General features: G+C 31.7%; 1 protein-coding gene across 2 annotated transcripts; it reads left to right on the plus strand.

Annotated features, from left to right (window-relative positions):
* Positions 1-264: 264 nt before the first annotated feature.
* Positions 265-6127, plus strand: LOC133299589 (transcription activator GLK1-like). 2 transcript variants are annotated; one of them, XM_061499058.1, is made up of 6 exons: positions 265-946; positions 1616-1756; positions 2208-2558; positions 3028-3087; positions 3284-3388; positions 5656-6127. In XM_061499058.1, exons 1-6 carry the CDS (start codon positions 458-460, stop codon positions 5803-5805), a joined length of 1296 nt encoding a protein of 431 aa, XP_061355042.1. In that variant the 5' UTR covers positions 265-457; the 3' UTR covers positions 5806-6127. The 2 variants fall into 2 exon arrangements, with proteins under 2 accessions (XP_061355042.1, XP_061355043.1); XM_061499059.1 differs by lacking the exon at positions 3028-3087.
* Positions 6128-17058: the final 10931 nt, after the last annotated feature.

Raw genomic sequence — 17058 nt, forward strand, 5'->3', positions numbered from 1 at the left:
AATTACAAATCTCTTTTAAAAATTCGACCAAAGTTGTGGTCGAGATTCAATCTCTCTGTCACTTCCAAAAAAGGAAACAAAAACCACACACGGAGTTGGATAATCTTATAAGAAAAAGTGACAACGCGGGCATGTTATTTTATTATAATTATTTTTCTTAAAATTATATATATTTTTCTTTTATACTTTATCATCAATGAATGGTTGTGATCAAATAACATGATCAAGTGATTATTTTTTTAATACGAGACGATACAAATCCCACGAACACACACCAACCCCATTATATGAGCACTCATTCTACCTCTCTTAACCCCACTCCCTTCACATTCACAGGCAACAATTATAAACCTCAGTTTTGCTGTGCATGCATATTATTGGAGTTTAATTAATTTCCCGTTTCATTGTTAATTATTTGAAGGCTGAAACTTCATTTTAGAGCGTGATTCTAGAATTGATGCTCGCGGTGTCACCTTTGAGGAGCACCAAAGATGAAAACAAAGGAGAGATGGAGAGTTTTTCGATGGGAACCGCAACCCATGATTTTGGTGACTTTTCAGATGGGAACTTATTGGAAATCATTGACTTTGATGACCTCTTTGTTGGTGTCGACGTCGAAGGCGATGTCTTGCCGGATTTGGAGATGGACACTGAGATGTTCGCCGAGTTCTCCTCCGTCAGCGGCGGCGAGGAATCGGAGATGAACTCGTCGGTTTCGGTGGAAAACAGCAAAGGTAGTGATGAACAGAATAGAACTAGTTCGAAGAATGAAGATGAAGATAAGACTTGTTGTGGTTCGGGTCAACGTTCGGGGTCAACCCTAGGGGAGGAGATAGTGAGCAAAAGAGATGAATCCGTTGAGGTGAATCCTTCCCCAAAGGATGGTGCAAAAGGAAGAAAATCTTCAGCTCAATCAAAGAATCCTCAAGGGAAGAGAAAAGTCAAGGTAATTTGCTTCCTAGCTTGATAGTTTAAACTCTTTTTTCTCAATAAGTGCTTTATTTTATTTATTTTTTCCGAAAGAAGAATTCCATAAACACAATTAGTTATTTCTACTAACATTATTTTCTCTACTCTTAGCACTTCAACACAAAATTCTCCTCTCTCTTTTTTTTTTTTGATATATAAAAGTTTAGATTAGTGAAAGACATGTTTTTTTTTACACTCAGAAAGATCACAAACCTTTGTGAGAATTTACGGTAAGATTATATATTCCCTAGAAAAAGAGATTCTTATGAATCGAACCCAATTCACTATTGGCATGGACCAAAAAGGTTTGACTAGGTATACTAACCGAGTTCAAATGAAACATGCTCCTTATCTCTTGAGGAATAATTATTATTGGTTTTATTGAAGCTCATGTGCAACTATAAGCTATAATCCTTAAGGTTCAGTCTCTATCTCAATTATGGGTCTCGACAAAGTTTCTGAGTGTCAAAAGAAGTCACGGGTACCCTAAGTTGTGGAGAGAGAGAAAGAGAGAGTGGGGGAAACAGCTAGCGCGGAAGAGTGTTATTAGAAGATTGAGATATATTGTTAAAGTGTTTGTGGGATTGCGATTTGATGTAGTACTATCTGATGGGGTGTGTGTGTGTTTGAATTGGCTTGTGTGTAGGTTGATTGGACCCCAGAATTGCATAGGCGATTCGTGCAAGCTGTGGAACAGCTAGGAATGGATAAGGCTGTGCCTTCGAGGATTCTGGAGATTATGGGAATTGATTGTCTCACTCGCCATAACATTGCTAGCCACCTTCAAGTAAATCCTCCAACTTTTTCTCTTTCTATTGATTTTCTATCTTTATATCAATTTCAAGCACTAAGGTTCAGAAAATTCTAATAAGAGAAATTAAAATTGAAATAATATTATGCTTATTGTTGATTGTAGTTAATTTGTTCCACTTCTTTTTTCTTTCTTTTTTTCTTGGAAACTCATTAAATGTACGAGTAAAATTTGATAAGCAACCATCTTAACCCAAGGGCTGACTGAAGTTATTAAGTGATTAGTATATATTAATTTTATATTATATTTCTCTAACATACTTTTTCAAGCAGTGAGAATCTTTTGAGCTTGAAGTATGAATATTATACATATCTATTTTTTTATTTTACCTTGTGCTGATTTAACTGAAGACGATAAGTGAAGGTACATCAATAACTTTATAGAATTTAAGGGCAGAGTTCTTAAGTATGTAGGTTTTTGAATGCAGAAATATAGATCCCATAGAAAACATTTGCTAGCGCGTGAAGCTGAAGCAGCAAATTGGAGTCAAAGGAGACAATCATATGGTGTAGCAGCTGCAGTTGGAGGAGAAGGGAAGAGAGATGTTAGCCCTTGGCTTGCACCCACCATGGGTTTCCCTCCCATGACTCCAATGCACCATTTTAGACCCCTACATGTATGGGGTCATCCCTCCATGCACCACTCCTTTATGCACATGTGGCCTAAAAGTCTACCACATTCTCCGTCACCACCACCGCTCTCATGGGCACCAGCAGCAGCTCCTCCACCACCACCACCTCAAGACCCTTCATTTTGGCATGTCCTGCAGCACCAGCAGGTTAACTCTCTAAACTACTAATACTCTCGTATTATAATTGAGGTTACGGGTCAACTGTTTATAAATAAATTAATTGTTAAAAAAATACGCCAGGTTTGATAATAATAATAAAAAAAAAAAACTATTAATTTGTCTTGAGTGAGATCATTTCACACAATTTTATGTCACATGAAACAATTTAAGATTTTCGGAAAAAATCAAGCCCATAAATAACGGAGTTTAAATCTGACTGATTATGAATATATCAAAATAAGTTATCTAAGTGTAAGTTAGTAGTGAAGAATTTGAATGAGATTATAGGTTCGAATTTTAATATCGCCGTTATAAAAAAATATATCAAAATTAAATTATAATTATAATACCAGTTATGGTTATTATTATTTTTTAAAATAAAAAAATAAAAAACTCATACTTAGTCAAGTTTTTTTCCCCCCCTAAACACTCATATTAATATACCTTTTTGAAACAGGCCCCAAACGAACTAATCCCAGCAGGAACACCTTGTTTTGCACAACCTCTGACAACAACGGTAACAATTCATTCATTCACCTTACTGTTTTGGAGCCACGCAAGTTGTCTTCTTTCTCCTTTGAGTTTTGGATCCTTTTACAAACAACATTCCCATAGATAATTATTGTCATATATACTCACAACCACAACCACAAACTATGGTATAGTATAAGTTTGGCTCACTCACTAAATCATATAATACAAATAACATGCAGAGATTTGGATGTCCACCTGTCGCTGGCATCCCACCCCTTGCCATTTGCAAAGCAGATCCCATCAATGGCGTACCTGGTCCCGTGCCCCTCTTCGATTTCCATCCGGTAATTTTTCTCATAATCTCTCCTCTTGTTTCATTTCCTTTCCTCCCACATTCAAACATGTTTGCATGTGTACATATTAAGTTTTATTTGAGAAATTTCCTTTTAAGTAACTACACTTGTACAAACTTACATTTTGATAGCCGTATATATAACAATCTAAGTCTAATTGTAACTTTTTATTAATGACTTTTTATAAAATGAATCAGTACTAGATTGTGCAAATACGTCATATAACTTGTGCAAGTATTTTCTCCCTCTTTGTTCAAAATCACGGTTGACTGACTCTTATGTCCTTGTCTTTTTTTTTTAAATTATCATTTTGACCCTCTTTACAAATTATATGTCAATATCTCTCAGTTTAATCACGTTTACCAATTGAGTAACTGCCTCATGTACTCGAGTAATTAACTTAGGCAAGTGGAGAACTCAAATTTAGATCTATAAATATTTTTTAGTCAAACTAAGTTCTAATTTTTTTACATGTATAAATAGACTTACGATGAGAGGTTGCGGGTCTAAAATAATTGAGAACAATCCTCGTCCAAACTCTTTATACACTAAAATTTTGTAAACTTTGGATGGGCATAATTTGTGGCTCGGTTGTCCCAATCGGGTTTTTTTATATTTTATATAACTTTTCAAAATCTACGCGATAACAAATTCTATGAGGGGATTTGGCCAAAAAAAATTTTCAAAAAAATGTTTCCTTAATGCGTTTTGGGAGTGATAAAGTATATGGGTATAAATCTTTAAATACAATATCACATAAACAAAAATATGTACATAAAATTTAGTTTAGGGGGTATAAAAAGAAATTATCCTCAATTGTTTTGGAGCCTCGAACCCATATATAAAGTTTAAATATGTGTGTGCATTACATAATAAGCATGAATAAATAAAAAATGAAGCCAATTTTACAAGTTATATTGAAAATTAACAAAAAAAATCATGTTTTGACACCTTAAATTGTATGAGGACCGTCCTCTATTGTAAAGGACTCACAAGCGCCCATCCTATGTTCATTTATACATATTCAAAACATTAGAACTTGGTTTGAATAAAAGATATTTGAGTTGCCCACTGACTTTAAATGACTTAACTGGTGGTCAATGTGATCAAACTGGGGCATATTGATATATGCATTTGATAAAATGTTAAAGTTAATAAATAATTTAAAGGGGGGCAAAATGGTAAAAAAAAATTATTACAGGGGCACAACAGTCAATTACCCCAAAACGACACTTATATCTTTGTTCATCTGCATGTGTCTACAAATAGAAGGGGTTAACATTTGTCATTTAACATGACACAACAAACTTTCCTACACACACAACATTTTGTGGATCCCACACTTTTAGAAGAAAAAAGAAAAAAAAAAACTATGGCACGTAAAACGAATCTCTATAACATTACACAATCACTTTTTCTACAATATAACTCTTATAAAACCCTAAATAGAAAGTTACGTTGGTTCTCATTGCAGTAGCTTCATGTTTCATTTTTCATAATTTATTTAACAACTGAAGTCAAGAAACTAATTATACCAGCAGTTAAGCCAATGAAATGCACATAATAGTAGAAGTTTATTTTGATAGGCTTTAAAAAATTAATTATTTTTTAAAAGGATATTTTAAAAAAATAAGAGCTATTTTGAATTTGAAATATCTAAAAAAACACTTTTATTTTTTACATAAAACACTTTTAAGTTGTTATCAAAAAAAAAAAAACACTTTTAAGTAAAAACAACTATTTTGGCTTATTTCAATGGGTTCGCTTTTTCTACGGTCAATGTATATAACTTATCTACATTGAGCCCACAATGATATCGTTTTGAGGCAGGAATCAAAGTATTTTTGTAATTATAATTTATTTCAGGGATAATAGTCTTTTCATTATAATTTTTTAATTTTTCAACCCAAAACGACATCGTTTTTGGAGCGAATGTAGATAACTTTAGAAACATTAAAGCAAGCCTATTTCAAAAGCAAAATAAATAAATTTTTGGCGATTTTTTTTTAACTTTTGTATTTTTCGAAAGCTGCATAACACACCTGAAATAAAAAGCACTTTTATTTGGGAAACCAAAAAAAAAAGCACTTTTATTTCGGGAAAAAAACATTCATTAAAAAATGCCCATCAAATGGACCCATTATGATTGCACAGTGTTGTAGGATATAAACGTACTACATATGCAATTATGCATATTTCATGAAGAGTGGAATTACATAATTAATTAATTTGTATATTATTTTATTTCAATTTGACAGTCAAAGGAGAGCATAGATGCAGCTCTTGGAGATGTTCTATCAAAACCATGGCTTCCACTGCCTCTTGGACTGAAGGCTCCAGCGCTTGATAGTGTTCTGAGTGAATTACAGAGACAAGGAATTCCACACATTCCACCCTCTTGTGATTGAATACCAATCCTTCATGTGGTGTCCTCTTGAAAACAACTAAACCCTAATTCGACGACTTCACTTCTATTACATGTTGCATTGCATATATGTTATCTAATCTAGAATGTGACTCGTTCATATTTTTCTTCTCTCGCTTTTACCAACAAAATGGAAAAAAAAAAAAAAAAAACTTTTAAGAATATTTGTTTCTTTTCTAATGTGCGATATATATGGCACGAGTTATAACTTATAATAGTTTCAACTCTTGATCATTAACCATATGTGTATGTGCGATTGTAAAGGCAGTGATTTTTGTATTAGTCGTAGTAGGAGACTAATAAGGTGAGGAATCTCTGTAAAGTGTAAAGTACTTAATTTCGTGAAATATTTCTTTTCTGAGTAGGCAATTGAGTAGATGACTCAGTTTAGGCTTTTAACTCTAATATATGTACGTGTGTGTACGCGAATATCCGTTCATTATATGAAAATTTTAATATTTAAAAAATATTCAAGAAAAAATGTATAATTAATTTAATTATAATCTAAAAAATATATATTAAAATAAAAAAATACAAATTTATAGAAAAAGATCTGCCTAATTAATTTAAAAAATTAAAATTTAAAATAAATCTTAGTAAAATAAAATATTCTCATCATTTGGTCTAGGTAATATTTTGTAAGATTAAATGAAGACATGTTTTTATTCCAATTAATTATAATAATTTGAAGGTTTATATATACTAATGATTAAAAACTTAGAATATATAAGACAAAAGAGAGGAAATTATCTTTGGGAGTACGAGGAGTATGAGTACTCTTATATTCATATACAAAGAAGGAAGAATCTAGTCAATATATTCAAATTTAAAATCGGATTAGTCAACTTATTAGAATTTCGAAGATAGATCATCCAGTCCATGGTATCTAAAAAAAAATAATCACTTATACAAACCAATTAAGATCCACATTATAGCCTTCTCTTGAATATAATTTTAAGATCTGATATATGAAAAACTTTAACTCGTTTTGAAAAAAAAAAATTAAATAAATAAGAAGAGGAGAGAGAAGCATAATTAAGGAAAAGAGCATTGGGAAAATTGATACTCAAATAGAAATAGATGTGAAACATGAACATTTTGCAGAGGGACGACAACAGATGGTAACGTGTGGGCCACAGGCCCTCAATATTCCAAGTACAAAATCAGATATTAAACCATTCCCAGATACATATGGACCCCAGGTTTTGACATGTGTCATTCAAGGCCTTGAAATTGTTTCATCTTTGTGAAGAGTTTATTCTCAATAAATAATTTTTTTTTATCAAAAAAGTTGTTAATTTTTTAAAATTTAAAATGAAACGATTCAACTATACAGTTTTATTTACCAGTAAAGTATATTTTGGGTTTTCAATAAATATTATGGGAATCAATTTAATTTCTTAAAAAAATTGACTTTTGATTCTTCTGAAATTCAAAAAAATCCATATTAGTCCTTTTGAGAAAACTATCGTGAGTCTTTTTTTGAATTTCAGATAGATTACAATTTTGATCAACTGAGTCTATTTTAAATTTTAGAGAAATCACAAGTAATTTTTTTTCTCTAAAAAATTAAAATGGGCCCATAATTTTTGTTAATGATCAAAAGATACTTTATTCTTTATTTATTTATTTGTCAACAAATCAAACGAGTCACGAGGCTTCAATAATTAAATTTAGGTATTACACAAAAAGAAAATAAAGGGTAGCCACATGATAGAAAATGTGGACCACAGTTGCATGGAATTGGAAGTAGCGTTAAATCCAGTGTTGAAGACGTAGAAGATGTATGTACTTACAACAACAAAAAAAAGAAAAAGACGTAGAAGATGAGGTGGTGGAGCCATGCCAAGGGGGCGGGCGGCGTGTATACACTTGACACACTGGTTCTTCAGTTGAGACTCTTGAACCGTAACGTGTAATACGAAGTAATCCATTGTGAATAAGGATGGATGATTATTACTACAAAAATTATGAAAGTTATGATTATTACAAAGAAAATCTATGGTATGTGAGAATCCATCACTTCCGATCTCTAGAGGATTCATGTCATGCATAAGGTGAAATGGTGAATGGTGTGGTAAGTAAGATACACCATTTAGGTGAGGACGAGGGAAGCCTATTTGCTAACCCGTTTCCTAATTAAATAATGATATCTGTTCTGGCTTGCTGAACAAGAAGTGTTTCTTGTCTATAGAGCAACGTAAGAGAGATGGCTTTTTTTTTTTTTACCTTTTTGTCACTAATTAAATTAAAAATTAATACTTTTCCCTCGCGGCAAAACTATATTTCAATGTGTCCCTGTTTGGTCATTGATTGAACTATGTAAACAATTACAATATCCATATAATCGATTACATCATGACTAATTGATGTAAACGATTACACCAGTATATGGTAATCGATTACACTAATGAAAGAAGCCATGTAAACTTTTTCACTAGATTTTTTTGGATCAAATGAGTTTTTATGATCATATACTCTTAATATTGGGCTTGAGGAGAGACTTTGTGGTATTACAAGACCTAATGTGGCACTAAATTTGAGATATTTTATGATAAAACTTCAGAAGATCATAACTTTGGCCTCGGGTGCCCGAATCAGCTATTTTTTTATTCCACATAACTTTTTGAGACGAATGCGCTGGCAAGTACCCAGAGGGGACTTGGTCAAAAAAAATTCCAAAAAATGCTTCCTTGTGCTACATTTGACATATTTTATTTCTGTGGATGATGTTATTTAATTTCTATTGTTATTTTCACTTTTCAATACTAAAAAATAATCATTCCAGCGTATAGATCTCAAAAAATTATGTGGAATGTTTCGAAAAATCGAAAGTCGATCCAATCCAAACCGAATAAAATTGGAGTGTATTGGGTTTTAAAAACATCTAAACCGAATGGATGATTAAATGATCAAATCGAAGGGATTTGATCAGATGATTTTTACTTCAAACAGATACATTCCAAACCACAAATACACCTAATAATTAACAAACAAGTTGCGCATTTGAATCCAATTGAAAGTCGAAACATTGGAAAATTTCTACATTTTTTGAACAAAAATTATAGAGGCGCTCCTTACTTAAGTGACAGACAAATTTTAGAAAATGAATTGGGTAATGAAAATAAGGGGGTGTATTGTATTAGGATTTTAAAAGACTATTTTGAGATAAAAAAATCTTATAGATTCTAAAAGTCTATCTAGAATTGTAGTGACTTTAAAGAATTTTTTAAAAGATTTTTTTACAATCAAGATTTTATAAGATTGAATTTTAATAGAATTTATAAGATTTGAAAGGACAATATGGATTTATAAGATTTTAAAAAATCATATGAATTTTAAACAAACATGCAAAATTACAAGAGTCAATAAAAAAATAACAAAGAAATACAATGATATTAATAAAAAAAGTAAAACCTAATATAATTTTCTCAATCAGTAATTTGATATAACTTGATATCCTACTAAGCAACAGCTCTCCACATATCTATATTAGCCCTCCACGCATTAGCATCTTCTCGTTCCTGCTCTTGGGTTTGACCAATGGATTGAAAAGTATCTTCTTCATTTGGTATTAGAGTTATGCATATATGATTATAAGACCCATAATTTTTTTATTTATTAAAATAATTCGAAATTTCCATATAGAACCTAAAGTTCATGATAAAATTTCATTTGAAATTTTTTGCTATTGATCTTGGAAACCATGGGATTTATGTTCTATGTGATGAGAGTTTTCTAATCATATATCATATGCATTTTTCATTGAGTATTCTAAGAAAATTTTGAATTTGAATTTCTGGGTTTTACTAGTCTATTACCCGTGCGATGCATGGGAAAAAAAGAAATCGGTTTGTGTGTCTCGTAAAAGTTAACGTACATCGTAAAAGTATATCTCTGCATTTTATTTAAATTAACACTATGGTACCTAACTCCAACTTTTTGTACATATAGAGTTGACAAATATTTGAGTTAGTACGTTTAATATTCTAACACACACTTCATAGTTGAAGTTTAATGTGGTAATTCAAAAGACCATTAATTAGCTTAATTGCATAAGAATTAATTGAGTTACTTACGGTCTATACATGTGGGCTTAGTCATTACTTACGGTCCACCAAACTTTGCAAAGGCATATTATTTGATCATTTGATATAAAATGCAAATGTCATTATATTAGTTTGTGCTATAGTCATTAAAAAATTACGTAGTTTGACTCGACTTCTTTTAGTATTTCTCAGAGATGAACTTTTATTTATCATAATATAATTATTCATTTTGTTTAAATGCTTGTTTTTTAAATATTTACAGCAGTAAATCCAATGAGCTTACAAAGATGGGTTTGATATACAATAATATAAGAAGGAAAAAACGTGTTAGCGGGTGGGCGGGGTCGAGGACTGAGCCCATTTTGTCATTTCTAACTGTCAATATTTTATATCAGCATAGTTTGTTAGATAGTAAATATAAGAAAAATAAAACGTGTTAGTGGGTGGAGTGGGTCGGCCCTCCAGGCCGAGCCCATTTTGCCATCTCTAACTGTCAGCATTTTATTAAGCATGTAATAGGTTTTTATATTTATCAACAAACAAAGTTCTTATAGTTGTGTCTATGTTACTACGTATCTATATTTTCTATAGTCGTCTCTAAATTAACTTTCTCAAGTGTGTGTATTTGTGAAATATATACTAGATGAAGAGTTGACAAATATTTGAGTTATTATCTTTAATATTCTAACAAACACTTGTCACACAAAGACGAATTTGTTAAATAGTAAATATAAGAAGAAAAAAAATATGTTGGCGGGCGGGGTTGGTCGAGACCAATTTGTCACCTCTAAATGTTAACACTTATTTAATTTGTCACCTCTAACTATCAACATTTTAGACCAATTTATATCAACATTTAGTCAGATTTTTTTAATTTTTAATTCTTTTTGGTAAACTTTTTTAATTTAAATTAATTATATATGTTTACCGAAAAAAGTTATATATATATATATATATATATATATATATATATATATATATATATATATATATATATATATATATATATATCATTTTTCCATTGCACAAACATTAAATGCTGAACTTTTTTCCCACCCATCGAGTTCAAAATTCAAATTTGAAAAGTTTGAATTTTAAGTATTAAATATTTTCTCACCCAATAGTCATAATAATAAATATTATTAATAGGATTAACAATTTGTCATGCAGAAAGTACTAAGAAATATTAAAATAGTTTGTAAAATACTTAATGACAAATATCTTTTCACGATGCAGGAGTAAAAAGACCACTTGTCACTGAATGGTCATTCATTTTTATAATAATTAAATTTTTATAATTTATTTTTTACAGAACGATAGATGTCATATTTTTTATTTAAATTTAAAATTTAAATTATTTGGTATTAATGATACATACTTTTTTGAAAAATTAATTTTTTATCTTTTAATTTATAATTTTATATTTTTTATATTGTTTATACATATATACTTAAAACCTTTATGTTAAATTTTTTAAAAAAAAATTACTTGTAGGGAAATATATTTTTTTGTATTTTTTTTTTAAGTTATCTTTTTAGTTTAGTTTCTTTTAAAGTATAAATATGCCATTTTTTTTTCATTTAAATCACAAATTTAAATTTTTTTTATCAAAAATACATATATTTTTATAATTTTAAATATTTATTTCGTTTAATCTATAATTTTATATTAAATTTAAATTTATAAATTTTTTTTCCGTTGCAAAAACATTAAATCTTGAACTCTTTCTCCACCCATCAAATTTAAAAAAATTGAATTTTCAATATTAAACATTTTCTCATCCAATATATATAATAAATATTATTAATAGGCTTGATAATTTGTCATACAGAAAGTAGTGTGATACATTAAAATAGTCTGTAAAATATTTAATGGCAAACATCTTTTTACGATGCAGAAGTTAGATGGTCACTGATCATTGATCACTGAATGATCATCCTTTTTAATAATGATTAAATTTTTATAATTTTTTTATAGTAAGATAGATGTAATTTTTCTTATTTAAATTAAAATTTTAAAATTTAAATTCTTTTGTATTAATGATACATATTTTTTGATAAATCAAATTTTTTATCTTTGAATTTATAATCTTATATTTTTTATATTGGTTAAACATATATATTTAAAAACAATTTTTAAGAAAAATACTTGTTTAGAACATCATTCAGTAATACTCAATATTTAAATACTAACATATGCTATATAGCTGGAAAATTGAAAATGAAAAAGTTCTTGAAATGTGTCCCTATATGTGTGGCTTGCATCCACATGGATAATATACATAAAATATCTCATAATCGAAGAGAATTTCTTTTATATTAGTAAAAAGTTTAACTATATTATACAATTATACATTGGCTTAAAAAAAACATGAATTAACTATTTTATCATGTACTCCAAATCTCGTAAGGAAGTGCTAGGAAAAAATGCAACAAATGATAACCAAAAGACTAATTGAGGAAATAAAAGAATAAAAAAGAGAGTCACAGATCTAATTTTTAGGACGGATACAACAAAAGTATAGAATTAGAGCAACGTTCTAGCTTATTCTATCTTGCCTTCTTCTAAATCACCATTTGAAACTACGTTGCTGGGTTGCTGTTAAGGTTTACCCCTAAGAACAGAGGAAAAAAATGAAAAGGAACAGAGAAGGAACTTGAAAATTCAAGTTGTTATTTTTTATAATCCCGACAGTTTATAATTACTCTCTTTTATACATCTTATAACACCTCGCAATTCTAAATTATATATTAAAATATTAAACATGGATTAAAGGGAATGATTATTGCAAATCCTGAAAACTAGGTCAAAATACAAAGGAAGGGTAAAACGGTAATTAGCAAACACGCAACCCTAGGAAGATAAAAAAATTGAGTAGGAGGTCTCAGATGATAAAAATAACCCTGGAAATGGATTCAGAACGAAAAATTGAGTGGATAGGCAAGTTTCAGAAAATTCAGTGAATAGTGTTTTTACCGGATAAAAATATCGTGGTACGATGCACCGTAAAATGTGCCGATTGAGTTTTGAGCTCTAGGTTTTGAAACAAGTATAAATGGTTTATAGAACTAGGAAATATGATTTCTGATGAAATTTGACGGAAATTAGTAAGTTTGGGGAAGCGTGCCTGCGGCGCGCGTAATAGCTTAAAACAACATTTTCCCTGAACGATCGGAAAACTTAGAATTCATCTGATCAAGTGTAATTAAAGGACAATGGTTAATGTTAAAAATTAGAATTTCTAAATAGTTTATGAAATTATGGACGTTTAGCGAAATAGGTAGTAGATTTAAATTCGTTTGAAATCGCGTGAGGTGGCGGTGGAGTCCACCTCACTTAAGTGGACTTAATCCACATGACATGACACAAAATTTCAACACCTTCTCTCTCCTCCCTTCCTCTCCACCCGCGGCCTTCCTCCATGGATGTGCAAGAATGAGCTTGAAACTTTAATCAACCATAACTCCACCAATACTCAACCAAAAATCCATTGATTCTTGTCTTAAAATTTGTTAGAAATCACCTTCCAAATACATTAGTGGTATCCATTAGCCTTGAAGCCCTCTCATTTGTGAGAAAACTGACAAACACAACAACGAATTTCTTGGAGCTTTTGTGATTTTGGGGTTGATTTCTTAAGCCATTGCTTGTGGGGTGCTAGGAGGAGCCTTGCGACTTGATTGTGGGTAAGTTTCAACACCTCTCATGGTTAATTTGATGAGTTTGATTTCATGAACGCTAAAGGGGGTTTTGTTGATTTGTGTTGTTAGAGAGCTCAAATGGAAAATGTGTATTAGATGATTATATCTTATAATGATGTGTTAGAGCTATAAATGCAATAAAAATTATTGGTGAAAATATGATTTTAACTTAGGAAATTTTGGATGATTCAATGACTTTATGATTTGGAAAATTGTTAGGATTATGTTGATGAGTTGTTGTATGGTTGTATGATGTTATAATAGGATTGTATGAGGTGTGGAATAGTTGAATTGGATTGAAAATCCTTTGAGGTATACTATGCACAATTCGGCCTAAATGGAAAAAATGGGGAATTGATGTTGTTAAAATTGTTTGGATGATGTGTTGATTGCTAAATGGTATTTAGATGGGTTGTGTGATGGTTGGAAGGTTGGAAAAATAATTGATAGGATTGAGTGGTGTAATGGAACCTAGAGCAAAATATTAGGCAAAACGATGTTTGAATGATTTAAAATGAAAAGTGGCACTTGATATGACCTTTTGGTAACCTAAGGATGCCTAAGAAAATGAGAAAGAAAATTTAGAAAAATAAATTGCAAATTAACACTAATAGGGCTGAACCTACCTTGGGTGGGGGAGGATTTTTGATGTTTTCGTATTTTGATAGATTTGTTGTGTATTGATGATTCGTACATGGTTGTTGTAGGTTGCCGTACGTAGATTTGAACCCCGAACCGTGAGCTCGGAGGGTTTCCTTTGATCCCGGACCAAGTGGGATTGAGGTGAGTATTTGAAACCATGCTTGAAGAGTTGATAACTTGCATGTGTTGGTATAAATTGTAAGTAATTGGGAATGTCCTCTGTGTAGGCATTTTTGTCGTGTAACGAGCTCGGGGAATATATTACCTTGGAGCTAATTGGAGAGGATTATACAGGTAACCTCTTCGTACTGGGGCTTGATCCTCTTGTGTGTTCCACCATGCCCGTTAAGGATGATGGTAAGAAGTGTATATAAATAATGTAGAATAACATGTTCATGCATATGGTATGTGTGTTGGTACATAGGATGTACCGTGTCTCTGGCCAGTAGACAGTTTGCCTTCGGGCGTTACGGACTTCCACTGGATAGCTCTCCGAGAGGGAGTTCCAGTTGACCTAGGGTCGTGGTGTGTGATCTGGATAGGAGCACACTAGGAAGTCTCGGGTGTATATAGATGGAGGGTGCCTTGGTTAGATGTTCTGGGAACACGCCTTGGTTGAGACCCGTAGGCTTATATGTTGAGCCAATAGGCTGGACGTTGCGTGGTTTTGGCATTAACCATTCAAGCTTCGTCGTATTTTGTATCCCTATGCTCCCCTATTTCTCTAAATCTCTTGCTTTATCTTGTTTTCAAGATGTTATTGTATGTTATTTATATGCGTCGAAGTGAGCCATTGGGCGGAGTATTCTCCAGAACCTCTGGGTTACTGAGATATATTCGTATATCTCGCCCCGTCTTGGGGGCATTATTTCAGGAGGTAGCAATGGTGCAGGCTATGTAGTACCGATACTGACACGGGATACGTGACATGATACGACACGAAACTCCGACACGTTAATTCTTAAAAATGTTAGATTTCGACACAAGAGGACACGTTTTGATATTAAATAATATTTTTAATTTATGTAGTGTATATTATATTTGATATTCAATAATTTAACAAAAAAAATGAAACTAAACTTATAATATTCATCAATTTTGCAAAGAAACATAAGATATCCCAAATATTTATATTAAACTCAATAAAATGGTAATCGTAATTCAACAAATCTAATAGTTAGAACTAAAAATTTAACGCAACGCAATCTTTGAACCTTTTTTTGAATTTCTATAACGAGTGTCGGGGAGTGTCGGAGAGTGTCGGAGAGTGTCGAGAAGTGTCGGACACGACACATCAGGGTTTTTGAAGTGTCGGTGCTTCATAGGGTGCAGGAGTGGTGGGCAAGAAGCCCGCAGGATGACTGAGACATAGGAGTATTAGTTGTTTTGCATTATGGTGGCCATTGGGCCTAGGCTAGACTTAGGGCATGAACATCGCATATGTATTTAAGAGGAGATTTATTGTCATATTTGTTCATGTCATTTTTCCTAAGTCTAGTTACACTTAGATTATGTCATTTTGAGGTTCTTTATTATGTATCAATTGAAGGTCGAAGTTGTATTTGTAATATGACATTGGAAGCCTTGAATTTGTACACGAATTGTTGTAACCATGAAGCATATGTAATATGATGAAAGGGCAATAGGCCTATTTTAGGATTTTGATTATGAGTATGTTTAGAAAATGCATGCAAATGGACATTGGTGATTGAAATATGTAAATGTTAATAAAGTAAGCGATATGGTATGAATAGAGTATTTTGATATAAATTGTGAAGGGTTGTAAGAGCCTCAAGGCATTGATGGTCCTTGTGTGTGCAACCCTATGATTATTAGGTACCATTTGAGGTCATAGATCACTTGTACAGATTTGGGGATTGTTGGAAAAACAAAGGAAACTCTAGCGAATTTTCTAGAAATTGGCAGAATTTAGGCAAACTTTGGGAGTGTATATCTTCATCCACAGAGGTCCAATAGGGACGTTCCATACTCTGTTTTTAAGGTTGAGATGTCCTCTATCTTATGGTAAATTTTAGTAAAAATATGGGTTGGGAGTCGGCCTATAGAAGGCAGAGAACACAGACTTCCCATTTGCTTACTGCACATATGGCAGTTCTGGACCGGTTTTGGGAAATTTATTCCTGCTTCGTTTCTTGGTCAAATTAGGTGTATGATATATCAAATTTAAGGGTGAGGTGTCTAGTTTGTTGTATAAATATTTGAGAGCAATTTGATGAGTGTATTTTTTGCAGTAATTGTTTTAGTGAGGGATGTTTGGAGCTGTTTTGGGGTTGGCTGGTAGTTTTGCTTGTCTAACTTCAAATGGCGGTATCCAGAGCAAACGAGCTCTAAATAACTCGTGTGATAGCTTCCTAGAAATTTAATTGAGTCTAGAATAACATACTAAAAGATGAGGAGCGCGCGTCAGGTGGTTTGTCCGCAGAAAAATAAAGAGATAACCATGTTCGGATATGTAGAAAGGTTAAAAGTGAGATTTTGGCTAAGTGGGTTTATGGGAACCCCTTAGTGACTTGAGAGATGTAAAACTAGTTATAAAAGTAGTTTAAATAATTATTCTGCAAAGAGTTTACAGTTACGGTCACAGTTTTTAATTATTACGCTTTTTATTGTTTTAAACGTTCGCGTAATAAACGGAAAAAGTTTACTCGCATTTTTATAAATGAACTGATGTGATTGTAACTGCGCTTAATATCATAATTAATGTTAACAATACCGGTGTACAATGAGTTGTTACATTTTATAGTATCAGAGCAGTTTTGTAAGGGAACTCTGATAATGCATAACTGTATTTTGTGTTGCATAGCTATCTGTGAACTGTTTATG

Source organism: Gastrolobium bilobum, unplaced genomic scaffold, assembly GCF_033153095.1.
Source record: "Gastrolobium bilobum isolate Gb01-03AN ecotype WA unplaced genomic scaffold, APGP_CSIRO_Gbil_v1 utg4866, whole genome shotgun sequence".
Taxonomy (NCBI): Eukaryota; Viridiplantae; Streptophyta; class Magnoliopsida; order Fabales; family Fabaceae; genus Gastrolobium; species Gastrolobium bilobum.